The sequence below is a fragment of the Eupeodes corollae genome, chromosome 2 (genome assembly GCF_945859685.1).
Source record: "Eupeodes corollae chromosome 2, idEupCoro1.1, whole genome shotgun sequence".
Classification (NCBI taxonomy): Eukaryota; Metazoa; Arthropoda; class Insecta; order Diptera; family Syrphidae; genus Eupeodes; species Eupeodes corollae.
Window position 1 is genome coordinate 7,390,247 of NC_079148.1, and position 18,889 is coordinate 7,409,135.

Genomic DNA, 18,889 nt, shown 5'->3' on the forward strand with positions numbered 1-18,889 from the left:
TCTGCACTATTCTTTTAAGCACGATGTTAAAAATAATCACATGACAGCGCATCACCTTATCTAAAACCTTTTTTGACATCGAAAGGTTATGTTAAGTTGTTTCCAACCTTAATTGAGCAGCGTGAATTCTCCATGGTCATCCTGCACAAACAGATGAGTTTGGCAGGGATGCCAAAACTAAACATGGCTTTATACAGCTCGTCCCTGTAGATGCTGTCATATGCGGCCTTAAAATCGATGAAAAGATGGTGGGTGTCGATTTGGTGTTGTTCGGTTTTTTCCAGGATCTGCCTTGATGTGAATATTTGATCAACTGTGGACTTTCCTGGTCTAAAACCACACTGATAAGGACATATCAGGTTCTTGACGATGGGCGTTAGACGTTCACATATAACGGCAGAGAAGATTTTATAGGCGATGTTAAGTAGACTGATACCTTTATAGTTGGTGCAGTTTAGAGGGTCTCCTTTTTCTTTTCGATTTCGTTAAAGGATCCAATTCAGTTACGAAGAATGCTAACTTCCATAAAATAGCTTAGTTATCCATAAAGGGACACACATAATGTTTGCGACTTCTTCGTGGTTAAAAGTTTAGCTGCTGGACTAAGCCAAGTTATAGGCTATCAACTGTTACCCGATCAGACACGATGGATTACCAATAATAATAGTTAGCAATGTCCTGCAATATGTATAGACAAAACATTGTTGGAACTTCAATTGCTGTTAAAATGTATTTCTTTGGTCCTTAACCTTGAATTTAAGTACCTTTTAACTGTTGGGCTTCCAGGAAGTTCTAATATATACTCAAGACATTAGAAACCTTTGTAAAAATAAAAATAGGTTCAAAGAATTGAATGGAAACGGAAACCTGCAAAAAGTTGATACTTCAATTTTGTTTTCTAAAAAGGATACGCCTAAAACTATTCCTTACTTTGAGGCACACATTTTTATATGCAATACTTTTCCTTTCCGAAAAAAATGTATATTTGTAAAAATATTTCTAATTATTTATTAAAAATACAATTCTTAATAAGACATTTACTTATTTTGAATGAATGGGGTTTGTATGCTTGCTTGTTGCTATGTTGCCTTATTTATACGATTTTATGTATAAGTAAACGTTTTGAGTTCCTAAGCTTTGCGTTTTCATTCATCACAAATATGATGCTTAATTTGTATTAATTATTTTGACCATAACACCTTCTTGCTTCACAGTAACTCTTGTTTGTATAATTTGTTAAGCTTAAATTGTTTGAAATTAATTTGAATTTATTTTTTTGTTTTGCTTTAATACAATAATTAATATTTGAAAGAAAATCAGAACAACATAAAACACACTTTAAACAAAATACTTACTCTGCATTATAAAAACAACACACATATTTTAGTGAAACAAAACATTTTTCCTCATAACATTACTTTTAGTTTTCTAAAATATAACATTAAATAAAATCAAAATCTTCGCGCAAAATCGTATATTTTTTTCTTCTTAAATCGCGTTAATATTTAAATATTTCAACAAATAAAAATAATAATCATTTCATTTTGTTTGTAAAAGCCATAAAATATAATCATAATCTTGTTTTGTTCTCGAAGCGCAAATAACATATTAAAAAAACTAAAATTAATTCAAAAAGATTATTATTAAATTAATAGAATATTTATATTGATTTTTTTAAAATAGGTTCGGAATACTTCCTCACTACGGAGTACCCTTCCACCAATATCACCGAAACCAACACGTGATTGGGATCGTGACAGCAGCACATCATCGATTTTATCTAGTCGAAATCTATCGGATGATTATTCGTCGTCATCATCGAGAAAACTATCCCCAGAACAAGAAGGTGAGTTCTTATATAATATATATTTATTGATTAATGCTAAAATCTTATTATTTAGTACCGTGGTGTAGTCATGACTGTATCTGAAATTTCTTAGATGGCACTGATTGTTGCGTAGAAGAGACAAGGGGTCATATGCTAAAAGATGAGAAAGTTCTCAGAGTCAGAGCTGACGAGCTTGAACTCGCATATGAGATCAATCGAGCAGACTCGGACTCTGTTTCATATGCAAAAAAACGAGTTCACTCTACAGTTCTGACTCAGTTATATGAGAACGATCTCATAGCTCTTTATATGTACTTGCACTAGTTAAAACAGTAGTTTCTGTGCGGTCAGTCGGGTCAAGAAGGAAAATAGTGTCATTAACCAAAGCGTTGTGCCATACCCTTCATCGCCCAGTAATATTGCTGAGGAATTATTATTCATATGATTAAATAAGTAACTATTTTTCAAAATACGGGAGTCATGGACTGATCGTGGCCAGCAAATTTTCAATGCTTGTACATTTTTCGTCCGCGTTGAACGCGAACAGACTGTTCATTTATTGAGTAGTATCCTTTTCGGATGACGTACTCCTCGTGGTGATAAAGTGGTTTCCTTATAGGAATATGTGTATAATCCAGAGCACCAATGGCGTAAGAAAACTTATACTTACTGCCCCACCTTTGCGCTTCTTCTATTTCTTCAAAAGTGTGTGGGAATATGATTCAATCAGTTGCACGGCTTGCAATTTTTGTTGCGACTTGCTGCACCACCCTAGATATTTTTGATTGATTGACACCAATGACTTCACCAACACCGCTTTAAAATCCAAGATCTCCTTCATAAAGCAGAAAAATCCTCATTTTTTCTCTATGAGTCAAAGGACTACCGCGTGTTTCCAGGGTTGGCCCAAAAACTCATCTGTCAATAATTGAAAACCTGTTTCAATAAATCTATACAATTTTCGAAAATCTTTACGAATTGGACATCTTCTATTTTTATAAACACGATTTGTAACAAAATCGTTCAGAAACTCGGCCATTTTGAGAGAGAGCTTGAACTCATCTCTTTACATATGACCCAAGGTCTCTAAGAGTATGTCATGCAAAAAATAGCTTTTCGAATGAAACGTTCCGATTTTGCGTCCGGTTTGAATATTCTAAATAGAAACTTAACATCAGTTAACAATACATTTGCTGAAAAAGTTCATCAAGAGCACACAATCATTCCAATACCGCTCTAATATTTCCATACCATTTTTGTAGAACATCATTTATGTACCTTAAAACAGGCCTCTGGTTCAGCGACAACAAACACTTCATTCGAGCTAAATTTCTTGTTGAGGTTTTTGAACAGCCAGTAGTTTCCGGGGTCTAAACCTGGGAGCAAAAATTCCAGTTCCGCAAAACTGAAAACACCAAAGTGGAATTTCAAAATTCTAATGATGCTTTAAATTAGGATTCTTATTTAGTGCTCTTGTATCGGCTTGGTTAAAAAATCCTTTCTCCCAAATGCTTGTGATGATCCCAGCTCCATGTCAAGCTAGAAACACACCACTTTTAAGTTCAAAATTAAAAAAAAAACTGATAATGAAGGAATCAAAGGCTTACACTTAACCCTCGAAATTGTTGGTGACTTTTTGAAATAAAACAATCTTATAAGACTAATGAAGGGGGAATGCAGGGCTATTTTTAAACTCCTTTGGTCGAAGAACTCAATATTTGTTTCTACAAAACTTGCTCAAAAACGTATGTCAGAAAAAAATGTTTGGCTCTACGTTTTGACCTTACAAATTTATTCCAAAAACTCAAAAACGTGCAGTCTTCATTTACTACTAACGTATATATTTTATACAATCCAAAAATCAATTTCTTGATGATGTCAATTCCAACAAACTGAAACTTACAGGCTCAACATATTCGTATTTACCCTTGTTTTACTTTGGAGATTTTTGCACCAATTATTTTGTTACTTTACTATTTTTAACAAGATCATTCAACCAATCAAGTCAAGAGATTTTTTAACAAAAAATAGCTGCTGTTGTCATTTGATGGAGTTCCATGATCCTATGAGACAGTAAGCAAACATCGTCCGCGTAATCCAAGTGCTTTAAATAGGATGTCAAAGTCCATTGTTTCCCTCCGCTACCTGACAGAGCTGAGCGCAGTTCATCGCTTATCACCAACAAAAACAATATTGGCGACAGAATACAGCCCTGTCTGACTCTGTTTCGGATTTCAAATTCATATACTCCCTGTTAACGCTATCAAAAGCCTTCTCGAAATCGATGAACAGCAGGTGTAGTGGTGATCGATATTCAACGCACTGTTCAATAATGATCCGCAGGGTGTTAATATGATCAATACAGGAGGATCCAGCGCGGAATCCTGCTTGTTCGGCATCGAACGTGGCCTCCAGGTGTTCTCTGATGCGTTCCAGTATAACTTTTGTTACTATTTTGGCAACGGCTGGTAGAACGCAAATTCCTCTCCAATTTTCGCACTTTGTAAGATCTCATTTTTTTGTGAGCTTCACTATAATTCCCTTCTTCCACTCATGGGGAAATCTGGTGGTCCAGGCTTCTTGGATGGCGGATGAAGCAGTTCGCTTGATAACGTTGACACTGCTTGTAAAAGCTCTGTCCTACAGCTTTGTTATTCTTAAGCGCTTTAATTGCGGCAACGATTTCATCTTTACCAAGTAGTGCGGTGCGAATTCGGTGATTAGTTTCTTCAGGCGCTTTAGAAGGTATCGGCTGCACGTTGTTTGCAAACATTCGGTTTAAAACCTAGGAAAAGTGTTCTTTCCACCTTCTGACTTGCTGATCCACCGAACTTAGTACCGTTTACTTCTTTCACCAGGTGTTGCTTTGAATTGTGTGTACCGATCAGCTCTTTGGTTATTCTGTAAACGGTCCTGCTGTCGCACCTATTTGTAGCATCTTCTGCTGCTGATGTAGTTACGCTTGTCGCGGTGCACACTGCGGTGAACCTCTCTCTTCTTCATGCGATACCAGGACTCCAGCTCGTTTCTTTCTTCCTCTTGTGCAGCAGTTATTCGGGCCCTTAACTGTTTGCGTTCGTTGATCCTTGTCCAAAATTCTTCTGAAAGCCAAAAATTGTTGTTGTTTCCATTTTTCCGACAGATTATTCTGTCAGCACCTGAAATAAAAAAAATTTTCACAGCATTCCAATGGTGTTCGATGTCGTCATGTACTGTGCTGCTGATTGTTCTAATTTCGTGTGGCTGGTAGTCCCTAAATTGTTGACGGGTCGTGGGATCCTTTAGTCTGGCGATGTTGAATTTGGGGGCTCTTGTTATTCCGTTGGATCTTCGAACTGTAGCTGTACGTAATCTTAGGGTAGCTATCATTAAGTGGTGGTCGAGGGCAAGTCCAATATCAGCGCCTCTTCGGTTTCATACATCCAAGAGACTGCTTCTAAAGTGTCGACTAATCGCGAAGTGGTCAATTTGGTTGGCACACGCTTGCCTGTCCGTCGACAGCCAGCTAATTTTATGACAAAGTTTGTCCATATTTAGGTGGTCCTCAATATTTCTAGTTCTTTTGAGGAACTCAACGTCTCGATTGCATTAAAGCCAGAGAGTTTTTCTGTCTTCTAAGCACTTAATGGTAACTATACAACAACTACGATCTTGCTGTAAAAGATGTTTCAAAATATTGATGTTAGACAAAAATATTAGTTCTGATCACCAGAAATTGTAACACATTCTCATACCATAACTGACCCAAGGCGATGCTTATACCTACAGTATCTCAAGTATGCTTATGAGAAAATTCTTCATTTGCTTTCCGCCGCACATATGAACATTCTTTCACCCTTTAAGGTTGAATTTGCTTCTATCCGTGAACATTTATCATAATATTGTCTTATGTCTAAGATTTAACTAACAATACAAAAATATGTAGTTCCACCTTATTCCAAGAAGATACGAGTAGTATCCTGTGTTATAATATGTTCATTAGTAAACTTCAGTTTTTGGCATGATGGTTGGTGCGTTAGACTGTCATGCCAGAAGTCTTGGGTTCGATCCTTGAAGTTTTTTTCACTGGTACTGACTCTTGAGAGGAATTCACAAATTCTACAAGAGTAATTCCTCCATCCCTGCAATTACTCGCACCCAGGAATGGTTGAGAGTGATAAGTAACTAGGCCCTGGTTCTCAACGGACTGTTGCGCCACCCAATTTATTTATTTTTGTATACTGCCAATTCGGTCATTTCTTCTATGGCGATGGTTCTTCTTATGTTTTCGTTTAAGTCTTTCGAGATACCGAAGATAAGAAGGAATTTTAATTGACTAGCGTAAAGAAGCTTCTCATTGTACGTCTTCAGCTTCCTTTCTTTTACTTTTCTGCTCAAATTATGAATCCTATTTTCGGTTTTAAATCGTCCAATGAAGTGTGAGAGTTTAAATTAAGGAATGTGTGCTATTTTTTTTATTTATTTGCTAATTAATATTTTAAAATGTGGTTTTTTTAGTTAAAGTGATGTTGAATTTAAATATTTTTTAAAAGGATGGTTGAGTTCTACACCATCTATACATTTTCTTGGAGACATTGATTGAGAACATTTACATTTTCTTTGTCCTATTGGTCGTGCGAGCCACTGTACACATTTTTAAATTTATCCTTGCCCACTAAAAACAAATACAGGGCGGGGCGTAGTTACTTTCTTATTTTAGAAAATCATAACACAAAAAGTATTGGCAATATTGATTTCATTATTTTGTCTCTGTATAGAAGTACATTTAAAGTTTTATTTTATTTGGTTTTAAAAACGACAGCGTGACGGTGGCCACCGTTCTAATCAATGCACTTAGATAGTGGGAATTTAATTAGTTTCCACTTTTTCTACCATATCTGTGCTTATGTCAGGGATAGCAGCACGAATATTATTTTTAAGATGACGAAGGGTCTCTGGACAATCAGTTTATACCAACGATTTAAGCTAGCCTCACTGGAAAAAATCATATTAGGCTAAATCTGGCGATCGTGGTGGCGACTGAAGATCGCCTCTAAGAGATCTTGACTTTCTTTCCGTCTGAGCTGTGGCGCCATCCTGTAGAAACCACACTTTCCCTACATTAATTTCTTCAAGTTTGGGCAGAACAAAATCCACAATCATGTTGACATAACAGAATTGACTGCTAACTGCTCTTTCGTTCTCTTCAAAGAACAATGGGCCAATAAAATCTATCTGATCAAGCATACGGCCTGCAGGTGCAAATAAAAATGGTTTCTGAAAGCACGCTGATTGCGACGACTGAAAGAAAAGTAGGCCTCCACGGCGAACGCGCGCTCTTGCTTTGTCCACTGCATTGTTGACACTGAACGAGTCATAACGAAAAATTTAGCAAACGTGTTTTCGAACAGGCCATAAACCAACACTTTACTATTAATAGCCGCTCAGTTGCGAGAGTTTCAGATAAGGAAGTAACCAAGCCGCACCCGTACCACTTATATTCAAAATTTTAATCATATATTGGTTTGTCAATTCTACAAAAATGGTACTTGTCCTTTTAAAATAATATTATTAATATTTTTACCACAAAAAACAAAGCTTTCAAAGATTTTTTGAAAAACAAAAACCAAATCTTCAACCTTTAAACTTTTAAAACTTTCAATGTCAGTATTTTTTTTTTCAAACGTAGTTTTATTTATTTAAATTTAAAATTATTGTAATGTCAATTTATAGATGTCAAGATATCGCCCGTTTCAAGCGGGTTAGACCATTTTAACTTCAGATTTCGTTTTTTATTAAAATTATATAATTTCTGTACTTCTAAGATTTCAAAATACCCATTTGACCGTTTTTATATTTGTCAAAATGTCTTTTATAATAAAATAACAAATTTTATTTACAGGATTATGTGGACTGAGAAATATCGGCAATACATGTTTTATGAATTCTGTTATTCAATGTCTAAGTCACACCAGCGAGCTAACCAAATTTCTAAAAACACAAAACGGTGTAAGATCCTCATCGTCGAAGGATCAACAAATTTTAAGCGGTACGTTGTATAACCTAAAATTTGATGCAAGAGAGATTGAACTTATTTAAATCGAATTTGATATCTTTTTTTGTTGTCTCTAGAGTTTGCCAAATTAATACGTGAAATGTGGACTTCAAACGTAAATACCGTTACACCGAGTGAGCTTAAAAGAGCATTTTCAAGCAAACACAGAATGTATAGTGATTATAATCAACAAGATGCGCAAGAGTTTTTGCGTTTCTTCCTTGATTCTTTGCACTCTGCATTAAACTCAGGCGTAAAAGGTGACCTTTTAAAAATTGATGAAAGTTTAAGGTGAGTTTGAATTTGATGGAATAAGTTCTAAGGTTTTAAAATTTGTTTTTTTCTATTTGTAGTGACAACCGAAAGGCTGATATAACATGGGAATGGTATGCAAAGGCAGAAAACTCTGTCATCCGTGATTTATTTGTTGGCCAATTAAAAAGTACACTAAGATGTACCGTTTGTGGCAATACAAGTGTAACCTTCGATCCTGTTTGGGATTTGAGTGTGCCACTGCCCTCGTCGTCACGGTGTAAATTAGAAGCCTGCTTGGATCTTTTTATCCGCGAAGAAATTCTCGATGGAGACGAGATGCCAACCTGTTCAAAATGCCAAACACGACGGAAAAGTACGAAAAGCTTTACAATTCAACGATTTCCGAAGTATTTGGTTATCCGTAAGTTAATGATAATAACAACTGATTGTAAATGTACAATTTTTTAATTTGGTTTTCATTTTTTTGAAGATCTGAAACGCTTCTCAGAAACACGATGGAGTAAAATGTCGAATATTGTGGAATTCCCTACTGGCGAGCGAGAATTGAATATGGGTCCTTATGGATCTAATTCAAGTACAAATGTTTATTATTCTTTGTATGCAATTTCAAATCACATGGGTAAATATGAATTTGTTGCTTAATATAAACTTACAAATATATTAACTTATTTGTTTTTGTATGGCGTAAAGGTTCAACAGCAGGTGGACATTATGTAGCATTGTGTAAACATCCTAATACCAAAAAATGGCATGAGTTTAATGACAATGTGTAAGTAAATTTCAGAACAAATATTATTACTAACTCAATCTGGTCTTGAAAATGCTTCATCATGATAGGTTACTATACTCTGTTTAACAAAATAAGTCAGTACAGGGAAGATAAGACGTGTTTGCCTCTCACTCTGATTGTATTGACTTGCATAAGCGTGTCGCTTTTTTAAGTTCTGACAGGGTTTTATCTCTCAAAAGCTTTAGAAATAAAAAGCTCCATAATAAGATTCAATGAATAAGCTCTTTGCTTGCAATTGAAAGTGATAATGGGAACTCTGACAAGCACACGATTGAAGAAGGGATACAACGGTCAGACAATGAGGGTACACCAGGCGCCATTGTTTTGGAAAAAGCTTACGCTTAAGGCCTCTACTAAATATTTTTGTTGAACAGAGTATAAAATTCTTGTCGTCCGTGATAAAGTGGATCTAAAAAAAGAAGCTTTTTGTAGTGTTAGTGTGAAATAAATAAATATAAATGTTTCTTCAATTTCAGTGTCAGCAGTGAATTGACAGAAAGTCATTTAGTGTCATCTAGTGCCTACATTTTGTTCTACGAACGAGCGTAAGATTATTATTTTTGTTTTTTCTTTCTTTCTATTTTTACTACAAACTAACAAGAAAACATTAAGAGAAATTATATATTAAATCCCACACCACATGTGTTATTAATAGTTTAGTTTTTAACTTAGTTTAAAAAATATTTAACAAGATTATTGCAAACTAAAATCAAAAACTAACACCTACTAAAATGTCTGTTATATTATTCTCCTTAGTTTTGGTTTCATCATGTATATTTTATAATAGTAATAAATCATTGAAAATTAATATAACTAACTTAAAACTTGTTTGTTCAATTTAACTGACCAAAGTCCAATATTGAAATATGTTAAATAACAATGTCAGAATATATGTTTCTATTATTTTGAATCAGTGGTATAGTTGGCAGAATTAAATGTTTCGAATAAAGTGCAGTTCGATATTTTTTTTAAATTGAAATTGGCAGACCTAAAATACAAGCTCAGTCGCCTTAATGTAATAGTAATCAACATAAAAGTTCGATAGAACGACTTTTGTTATAGGTAGGTCATATGTTCCTTGGCAAAATACAGTCCGTTAGACTGTTTCCCTGGATTCTCTTTCGGTTGCATTTTATCAGACAAATTGAGAAGGTTTTGGCCTTCATAAATCAAAGAGGAATATTTACACTTCTTGTAAAGAAAGTCTAACACAGCAATACAAAAAATAAACTTGGAAAACGCATCGAAAAATAGTGTGGGTCTACATAACCGTTTCATGTGTGGACGATTTAGTTGTCATTGGGACAGAAAAATTTATATTGACATTTTAAAGGAAAACCTTATAAAAAGTCTCAAAATGACTCAAAGAGCTAAATATTTCACGATGTTTCAAATTCAGGAATGCCGTTCACGATGTCTGTATATGATCCAAACAGGCTTTCACAACCACAACAATCTTCAGGGCTGAATTCAATCGAACATTTTGTTTGACAAACGTGTGAAAAAGCTATAATAACATATTGACTTAAAAAATAAAACATTTTTCGAAAATAATATTATACAATACTTCCCATGATATACATTTCAATATCATTTTGGGAAAAAGTAAAAACATTGTTAATAGTTATAACATATCCTTTATTTTCTTTGACAGCTTTCAATCTTTTTGGCATTGATTCGACTAATTTATGGGTGAAACTCGTGTCAGTTGTAATGTAATTTTCTATTAGTCGTCTTACGAATTCTTGAATCCAAATGCTCCCAAAGATTCTTAATATGATTTCTGTCCAGTGATTGTGGATACACAGTTATATAAACACCATGTACGAGCTTTCAACAAGGTGTGTTTATGATCATTGACTTGGTAAAACAAAAACTTGTTGGATTAGAAATTACCTTTCTAACCGTTCAATACAAGTTGTATTGTATGGTTTCAAGTCTGAAATTCATAAAATAAATGCTGGTTTCCCCTGGCTCCGTTTTGACCATGACTCTCTTCCTTATATTCATAAATGATCTTATGTCTGCCACTTCTAATCCATTAAACTGTTTCGCCGACGACAGTACCCTCAGCTTCTCATACTCGTTTCTAGATTCACAGTCTTGTCCTTCAGATGTGAAATTTAAACGGCAGCATATGATAAGCTCATTAAATTCTGATCTTGACAGCATTGTCCAATAGGGAGTCAGAAACCGTGTAGAATTTAATGCTTCGAAAACTCAATGCTGTCTCCTGCCGTTAAAGAGAAACTTACCCCGATGCCACTATCTATGAATGGCACTTGCAACCAGGAAACTAATCATCTGTCAGTACTCGGTATGTGTATCACAGATCACCTTTTATGGAATGGTCATATATTTGATATTGTCAAAAATGCTGCCAGTTGGTTAGGGTTTCTCCGACGGTGCAAGAAATTTGTCACCTCTTCTGATGTGGCTGTAATATACAAAGCCTTCATCCGACCAAAACTTAAATATATAATTCGCATATCTGGGAAATTGCCCCTAAAACAAGTTTAAATCTCTTGGACAGAATACAAAAAGGGCTTTAAAAATGATAGGCTATAGAACTACAATCGAAACATTTACATTGCTCGAACACCGCCGCAATGTTTCATGCCGTTCGTTGTTTTATCGATATTTTTACATACATTGTTCTGTCGAATTGGCCAGTTGCATTTCAGCCCTTAATGGCTGAAACACATACACGTTTCAGCTTCGGCTTCGCCTAAAGTTTACGAGTTCAACCATAGGAATTCAATGCATGCTATCACAATGGAGCTTCGACCTCACGTTTCGTTTGACAATCGTAAGGAAAAGAACGTAATGTAACGTAATGTGACTCCAAACGGAAGCTCTAGTTCAATTATCTGAACATTTGCTTTGTCTGACAGCTCATCAGCTGTAAAAAAATGTCAACAAACAAAATATTTGCTCTTTGGAGGGATGAAATAATAGAAATGTCATTCAAAGCAACCTCGAAGCAGGCCTAACGTAACGCAGGCAAAGCCGAATCTGAAGCGCGTATGTGTTTCAGCCATTATCTGAACATTTGCTTTGTCTCACAGCTCAACAGCTGTACAAAAATGTCAACAAACAAAATATTTGCTCTTTGGAGGGATGAAATAATAGAAATGTCATTCAAAGCAACCTCGAAGCAGGCCTATCGTAACGCAGACGAAGCTAAAGCTGAAGCGTGTTTGTGATTCAGCCATAAACGATTCGGCTGTAATACTCGCACTTTAAGGAATGCTCATCAATTTACCCTTAAGCTCAATTTCGGGCGTACTGTCAAGTATAGAGATACTTTTTTAAATCGCACATCGAGAATGTGGAATGATTTAGCCAACTGTGTTTTTTCCTCCCATTTTGATGTTCAGAACTTTAAGACCAATGTGCACCGGTATCTCTTCCTAAATCCTTCCCTACCTGATGCTCACACTGTGTTTAAATATAAACATATAAAGGGCACTAATAACTCCTTGAGTGCCTGTTAATTATTTAAAAAAAAAATGTTTGATTTTTATTTTAACAAAATCTTAAAACTATCTTAGAGCTAGACAAAAATTCTTAAAAACACTAGCGTAAATTTCAAAAGCTTAAAAAATATCTTACTGGCGCTATGTGGGTGCTCTAAGTTAATCCATTATTTTATAGTTACTGCCTTTCGGCCTAAGAATAGAACTTACTGAACGCAACTATGTATGTACATCCTAGTTCATTATTCCATTTATTACTTCAAAGCTTCCGAAATCATTCAAATTCACGATTACAGGTCCACAACCAAGTTCTACTCCTGGTTAAGTTTTCTCCAAACTCCCTGTCGATCATCAAATCCAAATAAATTAAACTTTAATCGGTGGAAATAACGTTCTTCCAGAACTCTAATTGTGGTAGCTCTTTGCAAATTAAAAACTCTTTCGATTGACTTCTGTGATCCATTGTTTTTTGGTGATCTGCTATTGTATCCACTTTTTCTTATTGTCCATCAAGCGGTGGAGGTTACATTTTTGTTGAGGCCAGTTTTTACCATTTCAGCCAATTTAGGAGCATATTGAACTAATTAATTGAACTATACAACTTCTGCCAACTAGAAACTTCCCTTGCAATATAATTGTTCTATCCATTTTCTTTAAATATATGTAAATTATTATTATAATCTGTACGTCATATTGAAACAACCTTTGTAAAATGACATTGTTTATTATATATGAGCTCTATTATTTCCATTAACAATAATTGTATGTATCACAAGTATCGACTAAACGGGTCTTAGATTTATACAACTAAAATATTATTCAAAAAAAAAAAAAAAACACAGAACTCAAATATTGAGCATACCAAAAAGTTTCACTTGTGATCAGTTTTAATTTGAGTCGTTACAAAACTCAAAAACTTAAATATCGTGTTAAATATTTGTTGATATTTAATTTTAAATTAATTTGGCACATAATATTGATTCTGAAATCAAATGATAATTCAAAGATAATTCATTCAAATTAAAAATCATTAGATTTATTTATATGTAGCACGGGTACGATACAAATTAATCGTAACTATGACAGAAGTGAGTAACATCTCCTTCAAAAATATTCAATTGTTAAATATTTTTCAGTTGTATTTCTCTTAGAACCGTTTAGAGGATATCCCCAAAAATGAGCCCAAACAACTCTTGCAACTTTAAATGATCCTTATTTTCCTCCGTGTTGTTGTTGTTGTTTTATATTTCTTTCAATACTAACCCTTAAACTAATTAAATTACTAATAAAAAAGCTGCTCAAGCTCTAATTTTAATCATTCAAAATAATTGATTTCGATTTTGAATTATTCATTTTATATATATATATAAATATATCTTTCTCCAGAAATTAAAAAATAAAAATAAAAACATCCACACACAACATTTAAAAAATAAAAAATAAAAACAATAAAAGAAAGCGGCAATATTAATCACAAAGACATCCCTTGTCTCGTTCATCATTATTTTCGCACAGTCAGCGACGAAATATTGAAGATCACTTAAACAACAACAACGCCGATCAAGCGTTGTCACAGCGAAAGATTCAAAATAATTTTAAATTCAAAAGAAATCAATATCACGACCGACAAGAAAATGTTGTTGTTGCATTTCCCGAATCTATATTTTATACATCAAATAAAACATTCAATCCATTTGATCCAAGAACTCATCGCAATGATGATGGTAGTGTGAGGTTGAAAAGCTTCAACAACAACAACAAACAACATCATCTCAAGCATCAAGAACCTATTTATCTTATGAACTTTCTGCTTGGAATTATATTTTATGCAATATTTTTTACATCATGTTATTATTTCTTTTTTTAAAATTATGGCAGACAAGTTTAAATAAATAAATAAATTTAAATAAAACTTAAACTTAATTTAAAACAAAAAAAGAAAACAAAACTACATTTGTTGTTCAATCCTTTTATGATTTATAATTGTTATTTGTTGTATTCTTTATTTTGTATAATTTATTAATAATAATTTATTCTATTATTTTATTATATTTTTTTTGCACACACAAAATAACAATGTTTTTATTTTTGTTAAAATAATAAAAAACGATCAAACATCTAAATATTTATAAAAACATTTTTAATTCTAATCTGATGAACCAAAGACTTTTTGAAAAGAAGTAAATATATGTATGATTAAAAATATATAAAAACATAAACTTATAATTTAAAAAACCTTAGACTTATAAGTTGATTAAAACAAAACAAAAGAAAGAACACTAAAAATAGAAATCGATTTTCTTTGATGCCACAAAAGCCATTTACCAAAATAGTAAAGAATCGAAAAATATGTAATAAATATTAAACAAAATAAAGTAAATTAAAAAAAAAAACATGCGAAACAACAAGTTTTATTAAGTGCAATTAATAAAATCTAAGAATAGTTAAAAAAAGCAAACAAACAATAATAAAATAGCAAACTAAGAAATACAATTTAAATTTAAAAAAAAGAAAAGAAATTAACCAAAATTGTGTATCAAATTTTAACATCAAAGCTGAAAAATAATACGAACTAAAATAATATTTCCAAAACAAAAATAAACAAAAGAATGTACGGAATGTCGAAAACTAATTAACAACAAAAACTTTATTTATTTTTATTAAATAAAACAACAACAGAAAAAAAACTAAAACTAAAAATAAAACAGAATTAAAAATAATACGAAAATGTAAAATTAATTTTAAATAAAATAAAAAAGTGCTTTAGAAGTTTAAGTTTTAAAATGTAAATATATTAAAAAAAAGGAGTCAACATTTTTATTTGTCTTATTTTATGTTATTGCTTTTGTTTTTTGTTTCTGTTATTATTTATATATATAAACAAAAAATCTTTAATGATGAATAAAAAGAAAGTTTATTTATTGTTTGGTTATAATAATGTCGCATGTGATTTTTATTGTTATTTCAACGGAAGTCATATAATGTTTTTATTTTTAACTTTCAACAAGAGATTTAGTATCCATTAAAAGGTACACAGTAACACTTAAATACATTAACAAGATACTCATTACATACTGACATTTTGGAACAGTGGTTTTTAAACATCAACCAACAAGAAAAACACCCGACGCATATTCAAAAAGCTAAATAATACAATTTTTCAACTCTCTACTATCCACATTTTTATGAACTTTAGATTATAAATTAATATATAATTCATGAATATAAAAAGAAAAAAAAAGTACTAATAAAAAGAAACTAATTATTTTGTCGTAAAAATCATGTCTTTTAATTTAACCATTTTAAAACGCACTCAAAGAATATGAAATGCTTTTAAAATAAGGAGGTGTGTGCACCACATTGGTTTTAAATTCTTGAACATTGCAATGACAAGGAAAGATAGAGTAGTGGTAAGGAATTCCATATTAGCGTAGTACGGCTAAAAAACGAATATCTGTACTTTACAGTACGGCCTAACTTTAGCTCAAGGCAAACAGATGGGCATTCCTAGAAGTGCGAGTATTACGGTTGAACTGTTTAAGAGGAGGGAAAAAACTGAGTGCTTCACTCGAGCAAAATGGCGAGCCAAGAAACTTCATAACGATGTTCCAGTATCATTACATTACATACTACTCAGCACATACATAAATGCTCAGAGTAGGGACACAGCTCCTTGAGCGACTAAGACTATAAGGTGATAACAACACAAGACAGAAGGACAGAGGAGGAAGAACAACAGACAGAAGGAACAAGTTGACAACAGCACGCGGTATAGATTTCGAGACGGTCCCCCATCTGTCTACTAACCACGCTTGATTTCGGTTATCGATGGGAACGAAAGGTTGTTCCAGGATCATAATAGAGTTCATGATATTATTATTATTGTCGCCAATCATTTTAAAAGCTCTTCTTTAAATCCTGTCCAAGAGGCTTAAGTAAGTTCCTGGAGCACCAGATCAGAGATAGGAGTTATACTCAAGGTTTGGACGTACATATATAGGTTTTGTAAATTATAGGTACAAGGAAGACCCATTCCTTGCATCATCTAAGAAAACCCAAACATCTTGCAGAATTTTTGGCGACATCGCGTTTGTGATCGTTTCACAAGAAGTATAGGGTCCGGCAAAAAAAATCCCGTATTTTTAGAGGTTTATATTTAAAGATATTTATAGATAAAATGGTATTCCGGGTATAGATAGATAGAGATCTAAGTGCCGTTTTTAGTAATCATGATTGCGTGGCCCTTATGTGACAGTTTGGTGTGCTGCAGCTGTAGTTAAAAAGTTACAGTTAATGCAGATCGCTACTGTCACCTGATTAAGACCTTCCTCCAACCAAACTCAAATCAGTTTACTAGGAACCACAAAGAAGTCTGGCCCAATTTTAAAAATAACATTTAGCTGTGAAATTGTTTATTAATTTGTCAGTGCCTTTTAAAATATGGGAGATCTTTTTGCCGGACCCTGTAGCTTCTGCTGCACATATTGAGAATATCGTCTCATTGATGCAAGTTCCAGACATTGGTGCTGATTGAGCTAGTGATTTCCCCCCATACTCTACCAGAATAAGGGCTCGTAAATATCTAAAAATCTACATATCCAGTACAGCCTATCCAACAAGAGATTGATCTAATAAGTTTTATAAAAAATCACCTACTCAGGATCCAAAAACAATGAAAGAGTTGGATACCTTCAATTTCAGCTAGCCGAAAAAGCAGACGCACTGTTATATTGCAAGGTCCAAAACTATTGGTAAACTCAATTGTGAACGCATAATTTAAATAATTCACCGGATCTTTATTAAAAAGATACAAATTTGAAATCAGTTTTCGGGTTCCTTCAAATTCAACCATAATGGCTGCGTTCAATCAGACATATAGGGTATCCGAATACCTTTTTGTTAGTGTGTTTCGTGTCAAAAACAGCGTTGATGTCAAAAAAGGTATCCAAGAATTTCTGGGGTATGTACACTATATCAAAAAATTGTTCGTACAGGTGATTCTTCAAAATAATAGCTAAAGAATTTAAAGAAAAACAGATTTACAAATTTGGTATTGTTTAGTATATGAGGATTAAACCCAAAACAAGAAAACTTCATGAAGAAAAAAAAAATGCAACAAATTAGGCAAAACAGAAAATCAAAGGTCAAAAAATTGCACGTGCAGTGATAAAAAACTTAATTATATATATGTATGTATGTAAGTTTTAGTAGCGAGTGTGTTAACCTTTCGCTTTTCTAACATCCTGAAGGTGATTCTTCATAGATATTGTTTTATTCTCGGTCCTTTCTTCCTAAATAATCACAAAGATGCTCAATGGGATTAAGGTCAGGGGATTAGGGAAGATGAGGCATTTGCGATATAACATTACAGAGAAGCCAATCCTTTACTATCCTTGATGAATGCTTAGAATCGTTGTCTTGCAACAAGTAAAAAGTCGTCTTTAAGACCGATTTTTGAAGCGCTGGCTTTCAAATTTTCTTTTAAAATTTGTAAATATTTGTTTTTATCCATTGTCGTTTCTATAAAAACTAAATTTCCCACACTATTAGACCCCATAGCTCCCCAGACCATAACATTTCCGCCTCCATGTTTCACCGTTGATTGCAAATTCTTCACATCTAATGCAGTGTTTGGTTTCCTCCACACAAGTCTGCGACCGTCCGACCCTAACACATTAAACTTGCTCTCGTCAAGAAATAACACATTTTTCCAAAAATCATCTGCTTTCGAAACGTACATGCATTCGAATAGCTCAAGTGTTTTGAAACGTTTGCTTTTGAAATAAAAGGTTTTTTTTTTTGTACCGTGCGACCATCACATCCATTTGAATGCAGAAAGTTACGAACAGTTTGAGGGTTAAGCAATATTCCATCATTTCCTTAAATTTCAGCAGCTATTTTAGGAGCACTTAACTTGCGATCAGCCTTTACCATTCTTTCAATTTTTCGTTCCATATGAGCGTCTAGTATTTTTTTTTCGACCTCTTTTATTTTTCAAATGTTTTTTGAATACATAATGAACTGTAGACCGTGGTCTACCAATAGTTGACAAAAACAATTGAAAAGGTCAATACACCACGGCATACTGAGCCTAGATAATTAATATCATTACAGTACACAATTTACATTTCAAAAAGAACCGTTTATTTCCATTTTGTTAGAGAAGAGAGCAGTGTACGAACATTTGTTTGATGTACGACCAATTTTTTGACATTCCTGGCAAAATTCTACTAGCGGTAAAAAAACGGTAAAACCATGAGGCAAAGCTCGAACATTTTGTTGTAGTTTTGTTGCATTTCCTATTATACTTTATAATTTTTTAAAATAAATTCAGATTTGTGGTAGGATGTTCATAGTGTAAGGAAAACCCTTTTATTTTCAATTGCTGTACGTGCAATTTTTTTAGTGTAGGTATCTGACAGAACAGCTGATTCAACACATCGTTGAATTTCAAGAAACTTGAAAATTGATGTCAGCTTTTT

The 18,889-nt window shown here is 33.4% G+C and overlaps 1 protein-coding gene across 4 annotated transcripts in view; it reads left to right on the forward strand.

The window, feature by feature from the left end:
- Positions 1–15,686, forward strand: part of LOC129948200 (ubiquitin carboxyl-terminal hydrolase Usp2) — a 95,324-nt gene extending 79,638 nt beyond the window's left edge. For all 4 annotated transcript variants that reach the window (XM_056059083.1, XM_056059084.1, XM_056059085.1 and 1 more), the window contains exons 4-11: positions 1,684–1,846; positions 7,710–7,856; positions 7,940–8,153; positions 8,216–8,538; positions 8,608–8,757; positions 8,829–8,907; positions 9,405–9,473; positions 13,794–15,686. In XM_056059083.1, the coding sequence (XP_055915058.1) occupies positions 1,684–1,846; positions 7,710–7,856; positions 7,940–8,153; positions 8,216–8,538; positions 8,608–8,757; positions 8,829–8,907; positions 9,405–9,473; positions 13,794–13,800 (1,152 nt within the window). In that variant the 3' untranslated portion in view covers positions 13,801–15,686. The remainder of the gene's footprint in view (positions 1–1,683; positions 1,847–7,709; positions 7,857–7,939; positions 8,154–8,215; positions 8,539–8,607; positions 8,758–8,828; positions 8,908–9,404; positions 9,474–13,793) is intronic.
- Positions 15,687–18,889: the final 3,203 nt, after the last annotated feature.